The sequence below is a fragment of the Panthera leo genome, chromosome E1 (assembly GCF_018350215.1).
Source record: "Panthera leo isolate Ple1 chromosome E1, P.leo_Ple1_pat1.1, whole genome shotgun sequence".
NCBI classification, from domain to species: domain Eukaryota; kingdom Metazoa; phylum Chordata; class Mammalia; order Carnivora; family Felidae; genus Panthera; species Panthera leo.
Window position 1 is genome coordinate 6,858,235 of NC_056692.1, and position 24,545 is coordinate 6,882,779.

At 59.2% G+C, this 24,545-nt stretch overlaps 2 protein-coding genes across 6 annotated transcripts in view; one reads left to right on the top strand and one right to left on the bottom strand.

Annotated features, from left to right (window-relative positions):
• Positions 1 to 1,424, top strand: part of ARHGAP44 (Rho GTPase activating protein 44) — a 179,993-nt gene extending 178,569 nt beyond the window's left edge. For 2 of the 3 annotated variants that reach the window (XM_042914749.1, XM_042914747.1), the window contains one exon: positions 1 to 1,424. In XM_042914749.1, the coding sequence (XP_042770683.1) occupies positions 1 to 140 (140 nt within the window). In that variant the 3' untranslated portion in view covers positions 141 to 1,424. The other variant, XM_042914748.1, reaches the window with a different exon arrangement.
• ELAC2 (elaC ribonuclease Z 2) lies at positions 1,418 to 24,306 on the bottom strand. Of its 3 annotated transcripts, none has more exons than XM_042914743.1 (24): positions 24,031 to 24,306; positions 23,401 to 23,451; positions 23,204 to 23,274; positions 22,413 to 22,477; positions 21,313 to 21,370; positions 20,072 to 20,140; positions 18,347 to 18,454; positions 17,389 to 17,447; positions 14,334 to 14,392; positions 14,173 to 14,245; positions 13,507 to 13,619; positions 11,801 to 11,896; positions 10,879 to 11,017; positions 10,712 to 10,797; positions 8,955 to 9,073; positions 7,499 to 7,595; positions 5,793 to 5,931; positions 5,374 to 5,412; positions 5,158 to 5,267; positions 4,068 to 4,167; positions 3,879 to 3,993; positions 3,693 to 3,771; positions 3,000 to 3,144; positions 1,418 to 2,493 (listed from the first exon to the last, which is right to left on the bottom strand). In XM_042914743.1, exons 1-24 carry the CDS (start codon positions 24,261 to 24,263, stop codon positions 2,257 to 2,259), a joined length of 2,460 nt encoding a protein of 819 aa, XP_042770677.1. In that variant the 5' UTR covers positions 24,264 to 24,306; the 3' UTR covers positions 1,418 to 2,256. The 3 variants fall into 3 exon arrangements, with proteins under 3 accessions (XP_042770677.1, XP_042770676.1, XP_042770678.1); XM_042914742.1 differs by having other exon boundaries at positions 3,879 to 3,999; XM_042914744.1 differs by lacking the exon at positions 18,347 to 18,454 and having other exon boundaries at positions 3,879 to 3,999.
• Positions 24,307 to 24,545: the final 239 nt, after the last annotated feature.

The following is a 24,545-nucleotide window of genomic DNA, read 5'->3' on the forward strand; positions in this document are numbered from 1 at the left end:
ATCTCGTCCACTTTGACATCCCCTCCATCCACGTAGAGCTCGGGCCGCCGCTCCGCCTGAGCCCCCTGGAGCACGCGCGGCGACACTCGGTGACGGAGAAGAGGGACTCGGAGGAGGAGTCTGAGAGCACCGCCCTCTGACCCGCGCAGGCCCCGCCCACCACCCACCCTGGAGCGCCCCCTGGGCTCGCCGAGCGAGCGGCTGTGCGGTCACTGCCAGCGACGCTGGAGTCGTGCGCCAAACTGTCCCCTCCGGCCTGCGCGGCCGGAGTAGGTGCAGAGTTCGTTTGTTCCCCGGGGTGGTGACTTTGCCTTTGGTTTGATCTTTGCCTTTTGACTTTGTGCCTATTTTGATCCACTTTCAGCACCCCCCCCCCCCCGGGCTTGCGCGTCAGAAAGGTCGTTTGCAGCTGCAGGCTGGGGGTGCGGGCAGGGTTGGGGTGCCTGGTGCCACCCGCGGTTGCCCTCCCAGGCTCTGACAGCTCGGGGGGCGCCCTCCCGTCACCTCGGTGACTGCAGGGGACCCCCCCCCCCCCCCCCCCCAGCAGACTGGCTCTGGGATCCAGAAGTCGTGGCAGCGACGTGCGCCCGCAGCGCAAGTCGGAGGGTGGGGGAGGCAGCCGGTGTACAACCTGCGGCCGCCCCTGACGCGCGGGCTTTAAAGTCAATGGCTTAACACAAAATTTGCTTCCCTTCCTAAGGGTTTTGCTTTTCCCTACCGTGTGACCGAAAGCTCCCGTCACTACCTTCTCGTTTTATACTTCTGAATTTCTAATCTGATCTTGAGGGCGCCTGGACGGCGGAGGATGGCGCCCCGGCCCCGCAGAAACCTCTGCCGACAGTAACTACCCCCATAACCCCCCCCCCCCTCCCCCGCCCCAGGCAGGTCGCCTCTCCTTCCCGGAGGCCGCAGGGAACAGCAATAATCGCGCGAACCCGAGCAGCACGCAGGAAGGGAAGGTGGCCCTCGGCCACGCGGGGCAGGAGGCACGGCCCCGCGGCCTGCGCTCAGCAGTGAGGCGGGGCCGGAGGACACAGGAAGCCCAGTCACACTTGGGGATTGAGGGAGTGAGACGGCATCGGGTCTTGCATGCAACTCAAAAGTTCCGATTTTATCCGTTTAAAATCGATGCGATCTACCTATACATGATATAATGTTTGTATATATGAAATCTATATTTGTTGAATTTGAGCCAAACTAAACCCATGTATAGGTGTACAATGAGAAATTCAAATGCTTATTTTTCCCCCCCACACGGTGGAAAGGAACCCTCCCCGCTGGTGGGATTTTGCCACTTTTGATGCTAACAAACAGCTTTGCTCACTTCTGGCGAGGATGGTTCAGTACCCAATTTGTAACGGAGCCCAGGGGTTGAAAGTTACCTTTAAATACATGTACAAATAGTTGTCAAAAGTAATGTTATTAAAATAGATTTATTATCCCTGAGCGTGGCCTATCTTCTTGTTCTGACGATCAACTTGCCGGGAACATTCCTCCTCGGGAGGAAACCTGAGCCCAGGGCTGGGCAAGGCTACATCCTTGGTTTCACTTTCAAATCTGTGTGTTCTCCGGGGAGGGAGAAGACACAAATAAATACCAGACTCATCTTTGAAGCTTCCCTCCGTTTCCAAGCACTAACCTCAGCGTTGTTAAATCCCACAAGGAGGGCAGGAGAGCCAACTCGGGGTCGGATTTCTCATGACTCCAGGGTGGTGAGGGGGGTCTCCCCCGAGCAGTGGGAGGACCCGCGTCTTCCTGAGCCGGCACGGCTTGACTTCTGTCAAAATCCAGGGCACAGAGGGATGGCCACTCCCTGGGGACAGGCTCCGGAGGTCCTCGCCATCACCGGAGCTGACTTCCAGGTCACCCTGGGTGCAGGGCAGGGAGACTCCTGCTCAGAGGTGTTAAGAGGACGAAGCAAAGCACTTAGGTTCCACGCGGCATCTTTACTGGGTTCTGTCTTTGGAAGTGGTATTTCTGGAGTCTCGGGCACTCACGTCCACGACGCAGCGTTCCTGGGACACGGCTTGCCTCGGGTGTGCAGATAGAATGCATTGGCTGCGGCAGGCGTGGGCACGCCATTTTTCGTGACTTCCTTAAAAATTGGCTTGTACCGAATTCCAGCTGTCCGTTTTTCCATCCGGCAGCCTCACGTCCCAAGGCCGGGCTGGGCCCCACCGAGGGCCGCCCAGGGGAGCAGACCCGGGGCCACCGTGCAGAGGATGCCAGCCTCCCGAGTCCGGGGTCGCCCTGCCTTCACTGGGCCCTGACCTTCTTGCTCTGAGGGCTCTGCGGCTGCTCCGGGAGGGCTCGTTTCTGCTGGGGCGCGCCGTCCTCGGGGCCGCCCGCCTGCTCCCCAGAGAGGAGGGCCGCCCGTGCCAGCCGAACCCCCCGCTTCTCCCTGCGCCCCTCCATCTCCTCGATGTCGCCAGCAAACAGGGCCTGGAGCGGGGCGATCAGCTTGGAGACCGTGGCAGAGTCCCCGAAGCAGACCTGGGAGGAGAGCGGAGAACAAGGACGTGCGTCAGGGTCAGCTGCGCCGAGGGAGCCCTCTGCCGCGGCAGGTGCCGGCTCGCCCCCCACCCACATTCCTACCGGCTTCCTACCACCCTGCCTTCCTACCAGCGGGAGGAGGAAGCCCTCTAGGGAAAGGGGCAGGGACGCCCCGCTCGTGGCCAAAGGAGCAAAACCGCACAGGGGTCAGGAAAGGCAAGGCTGCCCGTCCTCACTCAGAGGGACCAGAGGCCCCAGGCTGGCTTCCTGGCCAGTTGACGAGAGAGAACACCGACTCCCCAGCAAGTGCCGAGGCGCAGACGCGGCCGTGGGGACGGCCGGGCCTGACTCCTCAGGGACTCCAGTGGCCAGAGACCCTGGTCCAGCCCGAAGGCCCCGGAGAAGGTCGGCTTTGCCATCCTGCCGGGGCAGGCCATGGCGGGAGGATGGACAGACCCCCCCCCCTCCTACCCGGAGCCCCCCGTGCAAGACCCACACGCACAGACCTTCATGTGGTCAAAGGCGATCCCCACTTTCTCGTTGAAGCCGGGGCTGAAGAGGGGGACCTTGGCGTAGCGCTGGCTGAAGTGGGTGAGCATGGTGAAGCCCGCGTTCATCCGCACACCCACGCCGATCGCCTGAGACGTGGTGCTGCCGACAGAGGGCGCACGTGAGGCCGGCGCCCAGCGGAGGGAGACGCCGTCGCACACAGGCCCCGGGTCCCCGGCGCGCCCCGGGAAGGCCGGGTGGGGGCGGGCTCCTCCGTCAGCGCCCCTACTGCCTACAAACTCTTCCTGACGGCCGGATTCTGCGCACACGCCCCCAAATGGAGCCCAGGCCGGGGGTGGCGTCAGGGCGCCCGTCCTGAGGGCAGCGAACGGGCAGGGGGCTTCTCGCTTGGGGTACATACTCTTGTCACAGCAACAGCCTGCGACCCAGGCGGGCCCGCACTTCCCCGGGCAGCTCTCAGCTGTGGCTTCCGTTTCTGCCACCATATGCGCAATACTCGATCCCCACCCCGGCTAGCGCCTGCCTGGACGGCGCTGCAGAAATGAGGGCAGAAGCCCCCACGGCCTAGTGGGAAGCCAGCTGGCCCCGTGTCACGGTCCCTGGAAAGCACAGTCGTTCCCTTCGGGGCTGGCGCGAGGTGGCTCCGAGTGCCCCCGGGGAGAAGGGAGCGGCTCATCAGTCTCCCCTACCTGTGCGTCTTTTCCACGGCCTCCTCCTCCAAGCCGTCCTCCAGCGTGGCCTCGTGTATCAGGAGGGTGGCGTCCTTCCCTAGAGAGGAAGCAGCAGACACTGGAGCAGCGCCCTCTGCCTGAGAAACGCTGGGTCCCGGGTCCACACCGCCATCCGTTCCCCCGCCCACACTCGCCTCCACTCACCCATCTGGACCAGAGCCTCGCAGGGCATGGTGTCGCCGGAATAGACCAGCTTCCAGCCGGACGTGTGGACCAGCGCACAGCCGAAAGCATGCTTGCAGTGCCGGACCAGGCAGGTCTGAAACTGAAGGAGCGACTGAGCAGCCTCTGGCTGTGCCCCCGTCACCCTCCCCCCTGCGGGCGCCCCCTTACCTCTCCCAGATCACACGCTTGCAGCAGCGAACCAATCAGCCTTTCAACCTCGGGGCTGGGCACCTCTGCCCCTTTCTGAAGGCATTTGGCGGGAATCAGGCTGGGAGAAGACAGAAGAGTTTAACGGCAAGCGTGAAAAAAAAAATGTCACGCGTTTTTTAAATTATTTTGAGAGAGGGGGCGCCTGGGTGCCTCAGTCGGTTGAGCGTCCGACTTCGGCTCAGGTCATGATCTCGCAGTTTGTGGGTTCAAGCCATGTGTCGGGCTCTGTGCTGACAGCTCGGGGCCGGGAGCCTGCTTCAGATTCTGCGTCTCCCTCTCTCTCTCTCTGCCCCTCCCCTGCTCATGCTCTGTCTCTGTCTCAAAAATAAATGAAAACATTAAAAAAAAAAATTATTTTGAGAGAGAAAGGGAGGGCAAGTGGGGGAGGGGCAGAGAGAGAGACTATCCCAAACGGGCACTGTCAGCGCAGATCCCGACTCATGGCTTAATCTCACGAACAGTGAGATCATGACCCGAGCAAAAATCAAGAGCCGGTCACTCAACCGACTGAGCCACCCAAGTGCCCCTGGGTGTTATGTTATGTTATGTTAACGTGATTCAAAGTACAAGTGTCTGGCTAGAAAGCCCCAAAATCGTTATTGTAAGGAAAGTATTTAAATCAGGAACTAAGAGAAGAGGGTTGTCGTTTAAAAAGAGCCAAACCAAGCCCCGAGGCCGCGGTAAGAGACCTCGAGGATGAAGGCCGCCGGAGGCTACAGTGAGGGGACCGACCCCAGGCACAGGGACTCCCTCCCCGGGTCGCCTGTGTGTCTGTCGGCCCCTGCTCGGGCGCCGGGCCCTGGGCCGCTTTCACGGAGAAGTGCGGGCGGAAAGCTAGGAACTAGAGCAGAACCGAAAAGAGGCCTGGGCTGAGATGCGACGCGGGACATCAACACAGGCGCGCGCGAGAACCGTCGACGGTTCCTGTCCTGGAGTCAAAGCGTCCCTACCCCGTCGCCCGCCGCCGGGGGCCCAGTCCCGGGGAAGGCCGCGGGGTCCCGGCGTCTCGCGAGGGCCGCGGCCGAAGGCGGCAGGTGCCGACGCTCACCTGACGTGGTGCAGGATCCGCTGGCACTGGTGGTGGTACTGCTGGAGCCAAGCCCTGAGCTGGGTCGGGGCGACCACGGGCAGAGGGTGACACGGCTTTCCCAGAGATGCCTGAGGCAAGGACACCCGAGGGACGGGAGCTCAGGGTGACGGGAGATGTGGCTGAGGGGTGAGCCAACCAAACTCAAAGGACAATAAAAGTGCGCGCGGCACTTACCAGGGCTCGCTCCCTCTGCAGCAGAATATTTAGCAAGCCCTGCAGGGGGGAGAAGGGGACACGCGTCAGCCACGTCCGGAGTCCCCTCCGCCACGCCTCGTCTGGCTTCTGGCGTCCTCCTCTTGCAGCCGCTCCCACCTCCCTATCGGCCACAATCCGTGGGCAGCGTGACCAGGGACAGGGCAGGGGTCTGGGGTCCCCACTGGCCCTGGGAGGTCCCCTCAGGGCAGGCTCGTGGGCAGGCAAGCCCGGTGAAGGCTGACAGCGGGACCTTGTCCAAAGCAGTGCACCGAGCGGAGCGACCGCACCAGCGAGAGGAGAGCCAAGGCCCTGGGCACATCTGGGCACAGCAGGAAAGGAAGCGGGTAGCGCGGGCCAGAGCGGCGCCTGCCCTCCGCCGGGGTCCCTCCGCCGCTCACCGTGTGGTGATCCGCGTGCAGGTGGGACACGAACACAGCGGCGAGGGTGCCCAGGACCCTGTCCACCTCGTCTCCGTAGTGACGGCACAGCTGCCCGAACGTGCCTTCGCCACAGTCCAGGAGGAGGGACCTGTCGGGGCTGGGGACGAGGGTGACGGTCACGTGGCCGGGAAAGGCCCCTGGGGCCCGCAGGGCTCCCACGTCCGGAAGAGGCGGGGCGAGCGGCTGCGTCCCTCCCACGCCTTCCCACACCTCTCGCGCGCTGAGAGGCCGAGCCCGACGCCGCGGCAACTCCGGACGCCGGAGCTCATCACACACAGGCGGCCACCGGCCACGGAAACCCCTGAACACACACAGCACCCAGGGCCACGCGGATGCTGGCGCCCGGCTCGTGAAACGGGAGGACAAAAGCATCTACTCGCAAGGAGGCCCCTCGGGTTATCGGAGCTGAACCCGGCAACGGCCCCCGCGGCCGCACCGGCGCCGGGCACGGGTGCGCACGCGGGGCAGCCGCCCGCTGTGCTTCCGGTCGAGCAGTCCTGGCCTCCTCAGCCCGGGTCGCCCCCTGCCCGGCAGGGGCAGGACAGGCAATGACCGCCGGCGGCGCAGGGGGCGTGACCGGCGGAGGCCCCGCTACTGCCGGGGAGCCGCTGGTGGAGTCGGGCCCCGGGTGCTTCCATCCCGACGGCCCGTCTCAGCCTCTGCCCCGAGGGGAGAGGCCAGTCTCCCGCAGGCCTTCGTCCTCCTCTGGGAGGGGCCGTCCGGCAGGGGGCGCTGTGGCCGGGCTCCGAGGAGAAGCCCCAGACACACAGACACGTGACCTTCTGGGCAGGGACCGCGTTGCGGAAGCGCCTCCGGACGAGTCGCGTCAGGCTCAGTGCCACTGGGGGGGGGGGGGGGGGGGGGGTCGGTCGGGAGAAGCCCCTTCCACGGAGCCTCTCAGCCCCCAGAGGGAGGCCTGGCCGCCTGACTGCTCTTCCGGGGTCCTACGGAGTCCGTCCCAGATGCGCGCACGCTTGATGTCAGGGCGCGCCTCGTACGTGCCGTGCGCACTGGACACGGCTGGCATCCGAGACGAGCACGCACAGTCTCAAAGCGGGCCCGGCCCCTCACAGTCTGACTTCCTCCACGGACGCATCTGCAGGCGCACGGCGAACACGGCCCGGCGCCCGGGTTAACTTCTCCGCGGGCGAGGACGCCAGCCCGACCCAAGAGAACCGAGTCCGGGGGCCGAGCACGAGACGGGCGCACCGGCCCCACGGCCGCTCCACGCACCAGCAGACACCAGCTCGGGGACAGCACGGCGCGGCGATGAACACACCGCCTCACTCCGGAGCTGCCGCGACCGACGGTGGGAACTAGTAGCCTCTCTGAGCGTTGGTTTACCGATCAAGGCATCGGGTGGGCATTGCTTCATAGGGTTAACGTGAAAACTCAGCGAGATGGTTTCTCAGCAAAGCGCACGGCAGACGGCAGGGCCGGCTATTTTCATCAACAGCGCAGGGGACGAAGCCTGGTGAGTCGCGGAAGCGCCAGCTACTGAGGTTAATCACGAGACGCATCAGCGCCCACGACTCCTCTCCCCGGCACTCTGGCCGAGAGGACGCCCCATCTGCCCCTGGGCCGGGCGGCGGGGCAGGGGTTCTGTTTGGCAAGTCGGGGCGGTGCCCGGCGCGGGGGGGGGGCGGGCTCCAGGAACGCAGTACCTGATGTTGACAAGCGTGGCGCTGACGTTCCGAATCTTCATCGGGATGGCAGACCCCGTCCCGAGGAAGACGATTTCTGGATACTGGCTTCCATTCTCTATGGAAAAACACACACAAGAAAGAGCCCATTTCTGTGGGTCCAAAGTGAGCCGGCACTCAGCCACGAGGGGCGTGAAGTCTCGCTTCCCAGGAGGGGCTGCGGATCCCACGTGGCAGGGCCTCAGGAGGCGAGGCCCCCCTCCACTGGCTGTTTGGGCGTCAATAGCTGTCTGGGAGGAATGGCAAATAAATCCCACGGCCCTTCCTTGGAAAGAAGTGCTCCTGGTCCTTTACGAAAGGAAGGGGACTTTACGCTGCGAATCGTTTACCTCAAGGGGCGGGTTCTGCCTGGCATCCAGCTCTTCCCACCAAGAGCTTTACAGGGGACACAAGCAGGCTCGGAGGGGACGCACCGCACGCAGGTTCTCTCCAGAGGAGGCGGAGCCAGAACCAGAGTCTAGAGAGACTTGATGGTTCCGAAGCCGAGGCCCCTTCCGTGGCGTCAGCCAGCCTGACCAGCTCCGCGTGCACGGCCAGGAGCCTGATCCGGGTGGATCTTTCACACGCAAACCAGAAATGCAATCACAAACCCAAAGCGGACAGATGGGACGGCTACTTCTGGGGACGCGAGCCTCTATACCCGCCCAGGCAAACTTCCACGCAGAAACTGTAGCCGGGGGCGGGGTGCCTGTGTGGCTCAGTGGGTCAAGCATCCGACTCCGGCTCAGGTCGTGATGTTGTGGTTCATGGGATCGAGCCCCACATCAGGCCCTCTGCTGTCAGCGCAGAGCCCGCTTCGGGTCCTCTGTCTCCCTTTCTCTCTGCCCCTCCCAAGAGCACACTCGTGCTCTTTCTCCAAGATAAACAAAAAACAAAAACAAAAACTCCAGAAACTGCAGTTGGGTGGAAGGCCATCTGGCCCCATGAACGTCCACCCGGTTTCTGGACCAGCGTTCTCCGCTTCTATCATTAGCTGAAAAGCACCCTAGAAAAACCAGCTCCTGGAGCAAAGGTCACCAAGCTGCCTCCAACTGCTCTTGCTGACGGCACAATGGTGAGTGTCACCCAGCAAGGCGGGCGTCGTGGCCAAATCTCTTGTGGATCCTTAGCAAAGCCAAGACCGGATCCCGAGTCGGCTCGGCCAGGGTTCAAAGCTCTTTCCGGAGGCCGGCAGGAGCTCCCAGGCCCGCCGCACACAGCCACGTGCCTTGTAAAGAATGGCCGGGTGCCATCACCAAACACTCTGTTGTACCTGGTCTTGGCGCGAGGGCAGGCGGCAGGCACGGGCACCAGTGTTCTCAGAGAACACACGTGACGTCACTAGCCCAGGTTAGAGGGTGCCTGCCGACCTCCTACTTAGCGCTCCGAAAACACCAGCGGCCAGCAGAGGAAGGCCGTTCTGGGGTCTTCCGCTCACCTGTGGGGGTTGGGCCGTCCTGCACAGCCTTCCGGTATTCCTGCACACTTTCCTGGAAGTTGGGGAGCTCCAGGGCCTCGGCGATGAACTCCTCAGGATTGCAATTAATAACCGCGTCCCTGCAGGGAGAAAAGCATCTCAGGTGACCGGCCCGGGCACGGCCTCAAGCAGACATCCGAGTGGATGTCTGGAATTGACTTATGGACGTGACCCGCAGAAAGTCCTTCACATCAAGAGTGAAGGCCAAGTGCCTGAGACCCCAGGCAGTCCTGTCCTCCTGCTGTGTGGACGCTTCCTTCTCAGCCTAGTCGGGGGAGGGGGGGGGGGTCTCAGAGCAAGTTCTGAATAGCTTCAGCCCCTCACGACATCTCAGCTCAAAGTCTCACGAACCCGGCACGACTGACATTCGGGGCAGGGTCCCACGTGCCACCCCGACCTCCCCCCACTCGATGCCACTGGGAGCCCCCAGGCCCTCCCGGGCTGTAACCACGAAAAACGTCTCCAGACGTTGCCTGACATCCCTTGGGAGCCAGAGGAAGGGAGGGGAGAGGAGCAGACGGCCCTGGTGGACACGCACAGCCCACGAGCAATGGCTTGCGTGGTAACAAGTCCTCAGAGCCCAAGAACCCTGTGGAAACGCAGGCCTTGACTGATGCGTTTCTAGCGAGGCCCCGGCGATGCGACGTGGCTGGTCCCGCCACGCTGATAGGCAAGGCTCCGTCAGCGGCTCCCCACCCCGACCGGGCACTCGTGCAGGGAGGCCGGGCCCGGCTCCCCAGAATCCGACCCGGGAGGCCCGGGACTTGCACCGTGCGTGGGCATGAGGCTCATCTGGGTACCGGCTGGACTCAGCTTTATGAACCTTGTGTGCAGAGGCTGACAGCAGGCTCCGAAATCTGAAGACCGCACGGTCTGTAAAAATCCCGAGCACTCGTCACAAGAGCGCACGGCGTGCAGTCACAACACAGTGGACGGGAAGCTTCAACTCGCTCAGGATTCGCTTGGACGTGAGAGATGTGTGGGCGGGAGGCACTTCCCACGGTACTGGCTGGACTGGTAGAGGCTTTCCTGCCGGCAACTTAACGCTCACCGGGTGCCCTCCGACCCAGTAACCCCACATCTGCGAACCCCCCTGAGGGAACAGAGTTCCCCTCAGACGCTTGCCTATAAAACACTCAATGCTTCAGTAGAACAACACAAAACTAGAAACGTCTAAAATGAACAAACACCCCATCTGCAATGCCATTAGAAATCCGGTTACCAAAGACCACGTAATGACTCAGGAAAAGAAAGACGTGTCAGGTCACAGATCCACAAACACACTTTTCAAAAGATACCTTCCCTGCTTGTTCCAATTTAAAAGCAGAATGTTAACCATCAATTTCTCTCATCTCGGGGACGAGATGATGGGTACTAATTTTCTCCATCAAACACACGTTACTTGTCTGACGGAAAACAAGGGACACGTATGTGTCCCTGTCATCATGGGGGAGACTTTGCAAAAGCTTCGTCGCTGGCCTCATCCTCCCGCCTCGACCCAAACCAGAGCCGCGTGTCCTGGTGACTTTGCTCTGGGACGCAGCCGCCCCCGTTCATTTACTGCTCGTCCGGGGCTCATCTGCAGCAGGGACAGAGTCCAGTGCCCGAGACCAGGCCATGTGGCCTGCACAGGCTGCGGTATTCACTACCTGGCCCTTCACGAGAAGAGCCTGCCGCTCCCGCTCTAGACCCTTCCGTCAGCTCAGAGTCGTCCTGACCTCTGCCACTCCCTCCGAGGACGCAGCTGATACTTGAGGAGGCACTCGCCCCGGACGATGGGCACACGGGAAGCCGGGACTTCCTCCTGGAAGAGACAAACCCCACTGCATGGAGAGAAACCGAGCCGAGGGGCCGGGCTGGGCTGGGGGACCGTGTGGGGCACTACCTGGCGGCAGGGGGTGGCGAGCGGGGGGAAGATGTCGGGGTGGATGAGGCTGAGCTGCGTCTGGATCTTGTGGCTGCGGAGATTGTGGACGGACGAGCAGCTCTCGTTCAGGACCAGGTGCTGGGCGGCGGGCCCGAACCTAAGGCAGAGACGGCGTGTTCACGGTGCCCTGCAGGGGGGACCCCGCTGCGGGGACAGCAGCGACACCAGTGCACGTAGGTAGGTGGAGGGGCTCAGAGAGAGGAAGTTGCACTGCTCTGCTCGGAGTCCAGTGCTCTCTGCGGACCGGAAAGAGCCCAGAAGAAACCAGAAAGCTAAGACGTCGGGCGCCTACGTAGGGACTGGGAAACAAAACGGAGTTCAGGGTAGAAGAAAAGGCACCATAAAAGGAAAACAGACCACGTGTGTTAGGGCTCAGGCCCTCCTCCAGGAACAGAGGGTGACGACCAACCGGCTATCCAGGAAGGAGCGGAGGGGGCGCCTGGGTGAACAGGGGGCTGGGGGCTGGAACCCCACCACGTCACTCTGCGCTCAGAGTTTAGCTCCGACACCACCTGGTTTGGCCCCGCCTGGTGCTGAGCTGGGCCGGCGTGGAGCGCCCTCTTCTCCCGGTGCCGAGCGTGGGCAGATGGCCACTCACGGGACGGAATGAAATAGCGAGGCACCAGCACACTGCCTGTCACATGCTGGGTGTCCAGTGACCTGAGGCTGCTGTTCTACACTCGCCAGTCTCTTCTTTAGGACTCGGCCTCGGGGTCATCAAGAGCGGGCGGTGCTCACTGGGACCCCGAGTGTGCGGGGACCCCACTAGCTGCTGGATGCGTGCGCATGGCGCCACCTAGTGGCAGCTGTTCCCCACGCGGGGCACAGGTGTCTGCCCGGGGGAAGGAGGGGAGGACAGACGGACGGCACAGGGTCCTACCTCTCCATCCACTGCTGGTACCTGGAGTCCGCAAGCACACGCTCCGGGGCCATGTGAACCACCAGCGCCACGGGGGCCTCGGCATTTCCCTGGTACCTGGGGGGAGGGGAGAGCGGCGTTTTGCTTCGGACAGTGAAACAGGCTCACAACGTTCGCACGCGGTGCCCGTGCAGCCGTTGGGGGGGGGGGGGGGGGGCGCTCGGCTTGCTCTCCGGGTGGGTGAGCACAGGGAGGGCGCCAGCTGGCCCCTCTGGTTGGCTCGGGGGCTGCCCGCCGGGCCTTCCCGCGGGCGCCGGAGACAATCCCCGTCCCCTCCGGCCACAGGGGCTCGGACCTATGGAGCAGGACAGAGGTTCTCCAGGCCTCTTCTTGCTCCGCCCCCCATCTTTCACGGCAGCTCCCCCCATAAATCTCGGCACCTCCAGGTCTGCCTTACTGCCCGCCTTCCAGTAGACCCAGGGCACAGGCATGGGCCGTTACAATGGTCTGTGATTCCACCGTCCAGAGAGAGAGGCTCACTTTCTAACATGCTGATGCATTTCCTTCCGGTTCCCGTAAAAAAATTCGCACAGTATTTTTAACCTGTCCTTCCCTTCCGCGCACGCACATGCACACAGACAGACAATACGGACAACACACACACACACACACACACACACACACACACAGAGCGCACGGGGTCGTGTGCTTAAACCTCACAGCACTGCCTCAGTGCACGCGCCAGTCAGCTCACAGGGACTCCAAGTAGCTTTGCCGCCACGGCGTGACTGAAACACGAAGCCTGTGCCAGCCGGGTACCCAGAGTCACCCAAGGAGAAAAAGCGGGTCTGAGGAAGAGCTTCTCACACTAACCTGAAAGAGTTAGAGCTGCCCCAGAAGGTCTGTTGCGATAAGCAGCATAAAATGACTGAGTGAAACACGTAAATCAGAATTAGGAGCAGGAGAAGTACACGCAGAAGAAACCACGAGGAACGGGAGAAAGAGGAAAGCACAGGCGTGTGGGGCAAAGCTACCCGGGATGACAGCCGACCTGAAAATGGGCCCCGCATCTTTGCACGACAGGAGACAACGGAGCCCAGGCCACCGGAAGATCAGAACAAAGGTGTTCCGAGACTAAGGTTCCATCCCTTAACACAGACCCCTGACCAAGACTCTCACACACGTCAGACCTGCCTCAACAGATTCAGTGCAGGCAAGTGAACAATTTATGAGCTAAAAATAGTCCAGGGGCGCCTGGGTGGCTCAGTTAAGCATCTGACTCTTGATTTCGGCTCAGGCTCATGGCATCGAGCCCGGCAGAGGGCTCCGTGCTGACAGCACAGAGCCTGCTTGGGATTCTCTCTCCCTCTCTCTGCCCCTCCCTACTCACGCGCACGCTCGCTTCGTCTCTGAAACATAAATAAACTTTAGAAAGAGAAAAAAAGGGCTGAAAACAATTCTAGGACGTGTCCTAGACTTAGCACCCTAACCAACCGCTGATCTTCTAGTCTGCAAGGGCTCTCCGGGTCTCAGTCTTCCCTAATTTCACTCACACGCTCGCGTACTCCGTAAAGCCCGCCGACTAGCAGTCCCTTGGTCAATCCTGCCAGCAGGGGCCTGACCCCGGCACTTGGGGCTGGGAGCACGGGCTTCCCAGACGCGGCCCCGTGCCAGGAGAAAGCACGGGCCAGGCAGACGCCCTCCTCCACCCCGACGGCCCTCGTCACCTCTTGAAGGTGGCGTTCTCGCAGACGGGCCGAATGAATCCTTCGTCCGGACACTCCACCACAACAAAAGCAAGGCCGGGATCTGGAGGAGTACAGATCTCTTCAGGCAAAATCTGCAAAACAGCGGGGCGATGACTCTCTCCGAGGGCAGAGCCCCAGCTCAGCAGACATGCAGGGAACTGCCAACCGCACAGAATCCCTACGGAACACGCACGGACCAGCGGGAGGATCGCCGCCCGCCCCCTTCCCGCTCGTGCTGCTCCTCTACACGTACGCAGACCTGGAGAGGGCACTTCAAACCCAGAGTGGCCGTGAAGCCGGGCAGGACAGTCAAGGTTCCCTCGGGTTTGTGGCCGTTGGTTCTGACATCCTCAGACGCCAGAGAAAACACCCTGGTTAAGAGCACGGTGGTGGTCCTTTGGGCCGCGTGCCCCAAGCCCACCCTCAGGGGGTCTGTCGTATGTCCGACAAGGGAGAGCACCCATCCCGTAAAGAGGAGGACCCCCAACCCTAACTAGACGCTCTGCATTTACACCCAAATGTGGCCAGCGTGGACACGCTTCCCTCAAAGTGAGCTCTGTCTGCGGGGCCCAGGCCAGAGCACGGCTGTCCCACGTTTGGGCCCCCACGGGGACTGCGGACACATCACGGAAACGGGCGCCTCACCTCCCTGCCCTCGTAAGTGACGCTCCTCCCGTCCTTGACAGCAGCGATGATGGGGGCGATGGCAGCCGTCCCGCTGAAAAGAGGAGGCCAGCCACGGGTGAGCCGGGCACTGCGGGGACACGGGCCCCCCGCCCACCCCCCGGCCGCCCGGCCACACTCACACCGGGAGGCCCAGCTCCTTGGCTTTGAGCACCAGGAAGTTTCCTTTCTTCACGTGCAGCTGCCACAGACAGAACGCAGACGTCATCTCAGTGAGGGAGGAGGAAGCTCGGCTTTAACCACTTTTCTTGGGTTTTAATCACCTTTCTGGTTTTATGTTTTTAGTGTGTGTGTGTTTTAATGTTAATTTATTTTTGAGAGAGCGAGCGTGAGAAGGGGAGGGGTGGAGACAGAGGGAGACAGAAGATCCAAAGCAGGCTCCACGCTGTCGGCACAGAGCCCGACGTGGGGCCCGAACCCACGAACCGCGAGATCATGACCTGAGCCGAAGTCAGACGCTTCACTGAGCTGCCCAGGCGCCCCTGGCTTTGCTCGTTAATTTCGGTTTCTTTCTTACCGCTTGATGAAGCGCTCAGGTCCGGTTATTGCTTTGAAATGAAATACACCATACCCCATGCTACATCCTGAAGAAGTCACTGATTCTCAAATACTTTAGGACTAAAAGCTGAACGACTTAAAACCCAGCACATTACTTCCTGATGTTAACTTGTTACAGATTAATAAAATGCAATCCATTTCCAAATCAAAAGTATCCTTCAAGCATCCTTGAGAAGAAACAAACACCTTTCTGTCTGATCATCCCGTACTTACCATTTAATAGCTAACAGGACGTGACCAGAACCTTGTCTAACAGAAATGATCGCACAAATCCCTACAGGACCCAGAACCGTGAGGGCAGTGATAGGCACTTAACGCGGGAGTGATCTTCCCCCTGTGGTTTTCGCAAACCCATAACAGGGAGCTGCTTTCATCCTGGAGAAAAGTTGTAATGAAAAATGCCCGACATGCTCTTACCATGCCGGAAGGACAAACAACAAATCCCGCCCCCAAACCTGATAGTCACCCTCCTGTACTTAAAAAACACGTACGTTCATTCTACGGATCTACGTGTTTCATATGTAATAATAAAAAGTCAGAAATGGCATAAAAACTTAATAAATCTTTGACTACGAAGTTCCACTTGGTTTTCATTTTCTTCCTTAGATCTTTAAAAGGGAAGTAACTCTGAGGGCAAAACCTCCAATTTGGATCCTTGAGTCTTACTGGGATTCTAGAATTTTCTAGCTCGGCAAACATTACCCTAGATGAAGGATTACAGCTTTAGTGCATGTAACACAAAGATGATGAGCTCAGATGACGGCTTCAGACAGCATCGTCTGTGATAACGTGACCTTCCCTCCACAGACCCTGATGGGCTTCAGGATGGAAACTACGTCTCTAACATTTAACAGGGACTTGCAGACTAAGGCAGGCAAAACCGCTCCCTCTACTCCAAGCTAACTTCAGCCCACAAGAGACATGTGCCCACCTGAGGGCACGGAGTGTGTGGCAGGCAGTGGAGAAGCAGAACACAATCCCATGAGGCCCTGCGCTGGCACACGGCGGTCTGAAGCCCATGCTCTCCTAGAGGAGGACAGCCCGAGTCCCAGGCCCTCACACATAGGGCCTCTTGCCTTCGACCTCCCACGGCCTGCACCAGCTCAGCTGTGCTGCCGTCCAAAGCCTCAGCCGGGAAGCAGCAAATTGGCTCCAGGAGGGATAAGGGCCCACAGGCTGATCGGTGAGAGCAGGGCCCAGACGGGGCAGCAAACAACAAAGGAGGGGACACAAGGGCCGGGGGGGCCATAGCCCACAGCCTCGGGAACGGCGGCCCAGCAGTGGCCAGGTTTACAAGTCGGGGGGGCGGCCCCACCACACAGGGCACACTTCATCACGCTCCATGGCCTCTACTGAGAAAGGAGGGAAGGACCTCATACAATTTACAGATTACCGTATAAACCTACTTTAAAAATTGGGGGCACGTAGGTGGCTCAGCATCCAACTTCGGCTCAGGTCATGAACTCACGGTTTGTGAGTTCGAGCCCCACATCGGGCTCTGTGCTGACAGCTCAGAGCCTGGAGCCTGCTTTGGATTCTGTGTCTCCCACTCTCTCTGCCCCTCCTCTGCTTGTGCTCTCTCTCAAAAATAAACATTAAAAAAAATTATTTTACTGCCTAAAAACTCAGAGATACCCAAGTAATAAGCCTATCGACAATAGTACCTAACTTATAAAACCTACTATTACTTAAATAAATTGACCAGGGCGCCTGCGTGGCTCAGTCCGTTAAGCAGCTGACTTCAGCTCAGGTCATGATCTCGCATTCAGTGAGTTCGAGCCCCACCATCGGGCTCTGTGCCGACAGCTCGGAGCCTGGAGCCTGCTTCAGATTCTGTGTCTGCCTCTCCCTCTGCCCCTTCCCTGCTTGCACTCTGTCTCTCAAAAATAAATAAACATTAAAAAAAATTTATTTCAATCAGGTTGACAGAAGTGATACAATCAATGATCCTGCAACTGATAACGATTACTGCTTGACCTTCCAGAAGTGTTTTCCCTGATTGGTGTTATAATTTGGATGAAAATTACAAACCTATTTTAAAATCAACATTACTTCTCAAAAACCAATGAAAGCCCACAAAAACACATGTAGCTTTACCACAGATTAAAGTGTTTGCTACACTTAATAAAACTTTAATGCAAAGCCCTATTAAAATCAGGCCATTAGTCAAGTTTTTAAAATACTCTATTGTCATAAAATTTTCACAGAATCGGACCAACTTCAGATTTGCAGACACAGGCCTCAGTGAGTGCTCGCCGGCATTAAAATGAGTCTAGTTCGAGTGGTTTAACAGCTACGGTAAAACCATCTGAACTAAAAGAGAGCTGAAGGAGTCTGAACGGAGGCCCGATTCCTTTGCAGGAACACAAAGCCACATTTCTGAAGTGCAAGACGGCTGACTGTTCCCAAGCACAAACCACACGTAGGCGGAAGGGCTCCGTTGCCGGAAGGGCGTTTGAAAGTACATAAAATTACAGGTGGCAGATGGAGACACAGGGGGTCTGTGCTCCTTCCGGGCACAGGGGACTCGGGAGCTGCCACCTCAGAATCACAGGGCAAGCACTGACGGAAGGTCACCACACACGCTCACTTTTGAAAGCCCACCGGGGAGGCGCTTACCTTACAGACAAAGGCTACGACCAAGGACGGGTCCCTGCCACGCTTTCTCTGGCCGACACCTGCGGAAAACCGAATGTGGTCAGAACAAGGCCAGTGTGAACCTTCTCGGGCTTCCCAGGTGGATGGTCATCCGAAGTCTGGCTTCGTGCAAAATGGAACGGACACAACCGTACGAGACAAGGGTCAAAGAAAACCCTGGTATCCTTTCTGCGGCAGACATGGATGTCGTCCCACTGGCGCCGAGATCAGAACAAACAGAAAATGCAAACTGCCCACCGGAAAAGCTAGAAATGTCTGGTGAAACGTTTCAAAAAATGACAGTGTACCCAGACGTGGAGAAGTGAAAGCAAACCGTAATGTGCTTTATAAACAAGTGTACGAATACGCGAACGAACTCGAAAGTCAAAGGCCTGCAGGGAAGATGCCCCTGTGCCACCCACACCAGGGTGGCGCACAGGCCGGCCCTTCTGGGGCAGGAGACCCGACCAGGGCAGAGAGCGGAACGACCGGCCTCGCCCGCCGTGCTCCCACGCCTCCAACACCTCTACTCCTGGGATTTTCACTCACTTTCCCAGCAGCCTGTCGTTCTGCAGGAAAAGGGGCAGAGCCACTCACTGATAGGGCCCGTGGGCTGAGCACTTCGTGCACTCGTGAAAGATCACCTCGCGTTAACGAAGGCCGCGAGAGGCTGCGTACGAACCCATCTGCCGGAGCCTGCTCTCCTCCGGGTGCACGGAACACAAAGTTTGGGGCCCACCCAGGGTCGGGGACTGGCCCTAGAGCTCCATACGGCCACCTTCACCCTCTGCCCACGGGCCAAGTCCCACACTGACAGAGAAGCGCCCGTTTTACACACAGGCTTCTCACGAAAACAATTCCAACCTGCAGCAGGACGGGGCAGCAGATAAAGAAGCCAGCGTTCTCGAGACTGCATGCTGTTGGGTTTAAATAGCATTACCGTCTGCAAGATGCTGCTCGTTTTCGGTGGATCCAGAATCCGAAGACTGCCCTGGACTGAGTCTTTCTGGACTCTGAGATGGCTGGCGTTCTCCACGCTTCTGCTCGCCTGGTTGGCATGGAAAACAATCAGACCCCACGCCGCGGAGGTGAGCTCACGGCCAGGAGCCCGCTGTGCACAAGGGTCGGTACCGGAGTGCCCACTAAACAGCCTGCCTCCTATGACAGTGACTGGGTGCCTCCCCACCCGGGTCTCTGACCAGGCGCCACACCCACCCGGGTCTCTGGGCCGCAGGACATTTTGATCCCCTTCCCATGTCTGCTCAGCCGAGAGCCCTGACCACGGCAGGGACTCAACAGTGTCTGCGACTGAAACGCAGGCAGGCAGCAGGCTGGTTCACACACCGGCGCCACCCCCCGCGAACAGACCTAGGCCGGCGGTGACAGCGCCGTGGGAGGGCCGTGACTTTGCAGCCAGTTAAGTCTCCAGGCCAGTAAAACAATTCGCCGTGGGGCGCCTGGGTGGCGCAGTCGGTTAAGCGTCCGACTTCAGCCAGGTCACGATCTCGCGGTCCGTGAGTTCGAGCCCCGCGTCAGGCTCTGGGCTGATGGCTCGGAGCCTGGAGCCTGTTTCCGATTCTGTGTCTCCCTCTCTCTCTGACCCTCCCCGGTTCATGCTCTGTCTCTCTCTGTCCCAAAAATAAATAAAAAACGTTGAAAAAAAAAAAAAAACAATTCGCCGTGCTAAGAGGCCGGCTGGGCCGCTGTCTCGCAGAAGCCCGCCCGCTCCCCCCGTGCACGTTCCTTATCGGCCCTAGGGGCTGGGACGGCCGGCCAGCTTGGGCCACACAAGCTCACGTCAAAGCAAACGGTCACATGCCAGGAAGGGAGGAATAGAGAGGGACACACATCAGGCCCGGGGGGTCGGGAGGGGTCAGGAAAGAGAGGACATCTGACCAGGAGTGAGCCAGACAAGGCGGGCTCTGATGCGACCAGAGTCTCACTGGGCCCCAAGCATGTCTGCCTCTGCTCGAGACACACACCCACCTCCCTCCCGCACACACAGGGGCCGTGCAAGCTGCGTGTCCAGGCCAGGGCCGGGCTTCCCGGCCCCCTGCGGGGGGCTGTCTGTCATCTGTGTCCCTTGAGCACCTGGCCTCGCTGTCAAGGGAACGTCCCTAGTGCCCTGCGTCCTCCTCGCCATCAGCAAAACCTGGCCCGGGGTGTGACTGGCCAGACACAGATGAGACACACGTGGCGGGGCCTGACAGGCGGACGGTCTCTAAGTCAAAACCTCGTCGTCCGGTCCTGGGACTCGCGAAGGTTCACGGGACCTTCTGAACTACTCACAACACTTCTATCGGTATTAGTGTTTATAAAAAAACGCCTTCCTAGCGCAAACCCCTCCAGCATCCCATCACAAAAGGAGTGCTTACATCCGCGGCAAATAAACCCCAAGCGATAAACGTGCAAAACTGACAGTGCAGATTACAACGTCCCAAAGTACAATCACGATCGTTAGGAGTCCAGTGTGTCTGGTAAGGTTGTAAACTCCTGAAGGGCAGGAACCGTCTTAATTCTTCCACTAAATTTCCTGATCGCATTGAGAACACAAAACCAGGCACACAAAGCCAGTACTCGAGCATTTTCTATTTTCGCACGCCCCTTTCCTTGCCCGGGACCTACATGCCTCCCTCCTCCCAGGAAACGGGGTTTTTGTACTCACTGTAGATGGGGACCTGGAAAACTGTCATGGTCTCATCCTTGTATTCGGGTGCCGAGTGGGGCCGCACGGCTGTATGAAAAAGACCACGGGGCAGTGACTGCACTGGACAGAGGCACTGGGGGAGAAAGAGCCTTCCAGATCACCAACCACAAGCAAATGGTTTCCCTTGGGATTCTGCTGGGAAGCTACACTAAAACCAGAATTTCTGAGTAAATTACAAATTTTAAGAAAGAAGCACCAATGTATTTTCATCGGCCAATACTACGCTAAATGAAAAAAATGTATTATCACTACCTGCTTAAAAAAAAAAAAAATTCTCAAATTTATTTTTTTTAATTAATTTTTTTTTAAAGTTTATTTATTTTTGAGACAGAGAGAGACAGAGCATGAACGGGGGAGGGTCAGAGAGAGGGAGACACAGAATCTGAAACAGGCTCCAGGCTCTGAGCTGTCAGCACAGAGCCCGACGCAGGGCTCGAACTCATGGACCGCGAAATCATGACCTGAGCCGAAGTTGGCTGCCTAACCGACTGAGCCACCCAGGCGCCCCAACAATTCTCAAATTTAAAAGGCATATGTTAACACACGGCCTCGTGACACCAAAAGGAATGCATCATCACAGCTGTAAGAACCACCATCCGATGTGAAATAAGATGTTAGTGTTTCCATTGAAGATGAGCATCAGGGGCGCCCGGGCAGCTGGGCTGGGCGTCTGACTTTGGCTCAGGTCATGATCTCGTGGTTTAAGTTAGAGCCCCAAGTCAGGCTCTGTGCTGACAGCTCGGAGCCCGGAGCCTGCTTCGGATTCTGTGTCTCCCTCTCTCTCTCTCTCTGCCCCTGCCCTGCTCATGCTTTCTCGCTCTCTTTCAAAAATAAATAAGCTTCAAAAAAAAACAAAAAACAAATGATGTTTGAAAAGGAGTGTTAACAAACCAGGGACGCAGACTGCCTCGGGGGCGGGGGCCCTGCTGGCATCGTGGGCTCCGCCTCGCCCCAGGAGGAGGCCACCTGCCTCCCAGCAGAGCCCAGCCGGACCGAGTAGCATCTCTAGTCTCTACCTGGGGGGCAGGAGGGGGCGCGCAGAAAAGCACAACAGGCAAGATTTAAAAAATTCATCTCCTGTTGATGAAGCACGGGGTTTTAAGGTTTCACGGGGTCCAATTTTTATGGTTTCTCCTTTGAGAGACTGGGGCAGACAGAAGGCAGAAATGGCCGATCCCGAGTCAGAGGCAGGAACGTACCCAGGTCTATTCCCTTCAGCGGACCAGAAAATGTTTTGATAGCTTCCAGGTATTTTTCCTACAAAAGAGAAAGAAGGAAAGCAGCAGTTCCGGCGGCGCAAACGGCAACGGGCAGTATGCAGAGAAGTCAACGTAAAAGCCCAGTAAGTATTCCGAGCCACCTTTGCAGAAAGAGTCACGCGGTGGCCGCTCTACGCTAGAAGCCAAGGGTTCAGCGGTGAGCGGGGGACGCGCTCCCCAGCCTCGTGAGACATAAAATCTGGCGACAAAACTGAACCGAGGCAGAGCACAAACCCCCGGGGAGTGGCAGCCGTGCTGAGGGTCTGCAAGAAGCCCGTGGGACGCGGGGGCCGGGGTACGGCCCGTCCAAGAGTCAGGCAGGCTCCCCAGCAAATGTCCTTGCGACGGGGCTCTGGGGGCTCAGAAGGAAAGCCCTGGGACGGGAACGGGCTTCAGGGAAGAGCTAAGAGGGGCCCGCGGAGCCCCAGCGTGGGGACCGGGATACGGAGGCCAAGGGTGGGCCAGAGCCGGGACCCACAGGGCTCCCAGGCCCTACTGCGGGGGCGGCACTGTGCGGGGTGTGACTTGCCTACGGGTGCGTCCCCACCGCGTGGCGGGTATGAAGCTGTCACGGAAAACACGGGTAGGAGACAGACGGCACGAAGGCCTCGAGGACAGACAGATGGATGGATTCGAGGCACTATTTTGGAGGCAGAATTAACAGCACCTGGCGGCTGCCTGCCTTTCATGTTAAGAACTGGGAAATCACGATGGGCACACCACTTCTCGGCAGTGTGAAGGGGCTGCCTTGGAAGGTACCAAGAGGTCTGAAATGTGCGCGCGCACTTGCTACCGAACACGTAAGGAGCTGGCCTAGCGCGGACCCCTTCGCAACTTTACAGAACATCACAGCCATCTGACGGAGGCAGAAACCGAGGCTCTAGGAGATACAGCGACTTGTGCAAGGTGACACGGCCTCTTTAGCTTGAAAGGCGGTTAACTCCCGAGGGCAACAGGCGAATTTGCAGAAACGGAAACGGCTCGCGACTCACATTAAAAAAGGAGGGGTTGGCCTTGGCAGCTAGTCAGGAGAGACTCACCAGCTGTGGCGGTCCCGAAAGCACACACTTTGGGAGCCCGGTTTCCTTTAAGGTGAGAATCATTCCTGGAAGGAAAGAAGGAAGGAAGGAAAGAAGGGAGGAAGGTCAGCCGTCTCCTCACCGTGCCCGGAAGCTGCCACCAGGGGGCGCACTCCTCGCTTAACCAGCTATTTATCTACTCGTCCTCGTTCAGGCTTCAGTCATCAAGGGCCACGTGCAGCAGTGACGCCTGCCGGGGGTGTAAGGTGACTGTAACCATCACCACTACACCCTCCGGTTTACTGGCACGTTTCTCCAGTCCAGCAACTCAATAAACGAAGTGGATGGTAACGCTTGGGAAGCGGCATGCGTGTTAAAATCTGTCCTTCTGACTCACAGCTTTTCACGCTGCAGCTGACTGGGCGAGCATAAAAAGAATTCCAGCGCGCAGGGGCCCCTGGGTGGCCCGACTTCAGCTCAGGTCATGATCTCAGGGTTTCTGAGTTCCAGCCCTGCATCGGGGTCTGTGCTGACAGCTCGGAGCCTGGAGCCTGCTTCTGATTCTGTGTGTGTGTGTGTGTGTGTGTGTGTGTGTGTGTGTGTGTGTGTGTCTGCCCTTCCCCTGCTCATGTTCTGTCTCTCTCTCTCAAAAATAAGCATTAAAAAAAAAAAAAGAAAAAAGACTCCAGCTCCCGTGGGCTCAGAAGATGGGCAAAAATGAACAAACAAAAAACAACAACAAAAAACGAACAGGGCAGCCTAAAAATCCCAGACTTCCCTCCAGCCTCTAACTTCAGAAAGAATATACTTACCACACAGCCCCCCAACATTACACCAGTGCATTCGGGTCAGGAATATGTTATCCAAACGAGCCACCTTCAACCTAAGAAAGACAGAACACTTGAGCAACACAGGGACCCTCTGTGCTGCTTCAGAAGCACTCCTGTCTGTCACCTCGGCGTTCAGGGCCCACAATCACCTCCGCCCCAAGAGAAAACGGCAGACTCACTTGTGCTCCTGCATGAGTCGCTGGACGCCTTCTCCACAGTTGAAGAGATACCTACAGGACACACGTTACGCAAGACATTCAGGAGATGCTACTCTGTAAAAGCTCTGCCACCGTTTTACATGCTTTACTGTTCGCTTCGAGAAAAACACACGTTGCGCTCCTGGGCTGCATTTCTGGCGTGAAGATGCTGCTTGGGAACGAACCCTCCTTAGAGGAGCGGCGAGCAGGGGACTGGGGGCCTGTGTAGCAGGCTGGTGCTGGAGCGAGATGGGTCCTCTCCCCCATCACCTCACCAGACCTGATACCACCCCACACGCCAACCATGAGGTCCCGGTGTCGGGGCACACGGGAGGTCGTGCGGCCAAAGTGTGCCACGAGGGGGCTCGGGGCCCAAGGGTTGGAAAGAGGACGCTCCTGCCCAAGTGTGCAGCTCTCAGAGGCCCCCGGGAACCCCACGGCCGTGGGGGTGTAGGGCATCTGGGACCCCCCGCACCCCCCAAGGGGCCAAGCTCGGCTGCAGCAGCGGAACTCCCCACGGGTGACGCGGAGACACCGCAGCCCCGAGGGCGGGCGGGGCGCGACGAGGGGACGCCGCCTAGGCCCGGCCGGACTCCGGGGCGGCGCACTGACCGGTTGTACTCGGAGAAGACGTAGAGCGCCGCGCCCACGTCCCGGCCGCCGGCCGCCACCACCTGCAGGTACACGGTGTTCGGGCCCCCGGGCTCCCACGCCGCGCCACGCTTCTCCCGCGTGCGCAGGTGCCGCAGCGGGTCCTTGGGCGGCCGCTGGCGGCGGGCGGGTCCCTGCGACATGGCGCGCCCGGCCGCGGACCGCAGCAGCAGCACCGAGCGAAAAGCCCACATGCGCCGGCCTCCGCCCGCGCTCCTAAGGCTGCGGGTCACTGGGCTCCTGGTGCCCCCCCACGCCCCGCCCCTCCGCCCCGCGTGGCGGGCCCAGCCAATCAGAGCGCCGCGCGCCGAACTGCCCACCTACGCGGGGCCACGCGTCCAATAGCGAAGAGCCTTGCCCCTCGCGGCTTGTCAATTGGGGACGGCCATAGAGTGGGGGCATACTAGAGCGCCCCGGACGGCCCCGCCCCCTATCTCTTTCCGGCTTTCCCTGCGTCGATTCTTTCCGGAAACTGT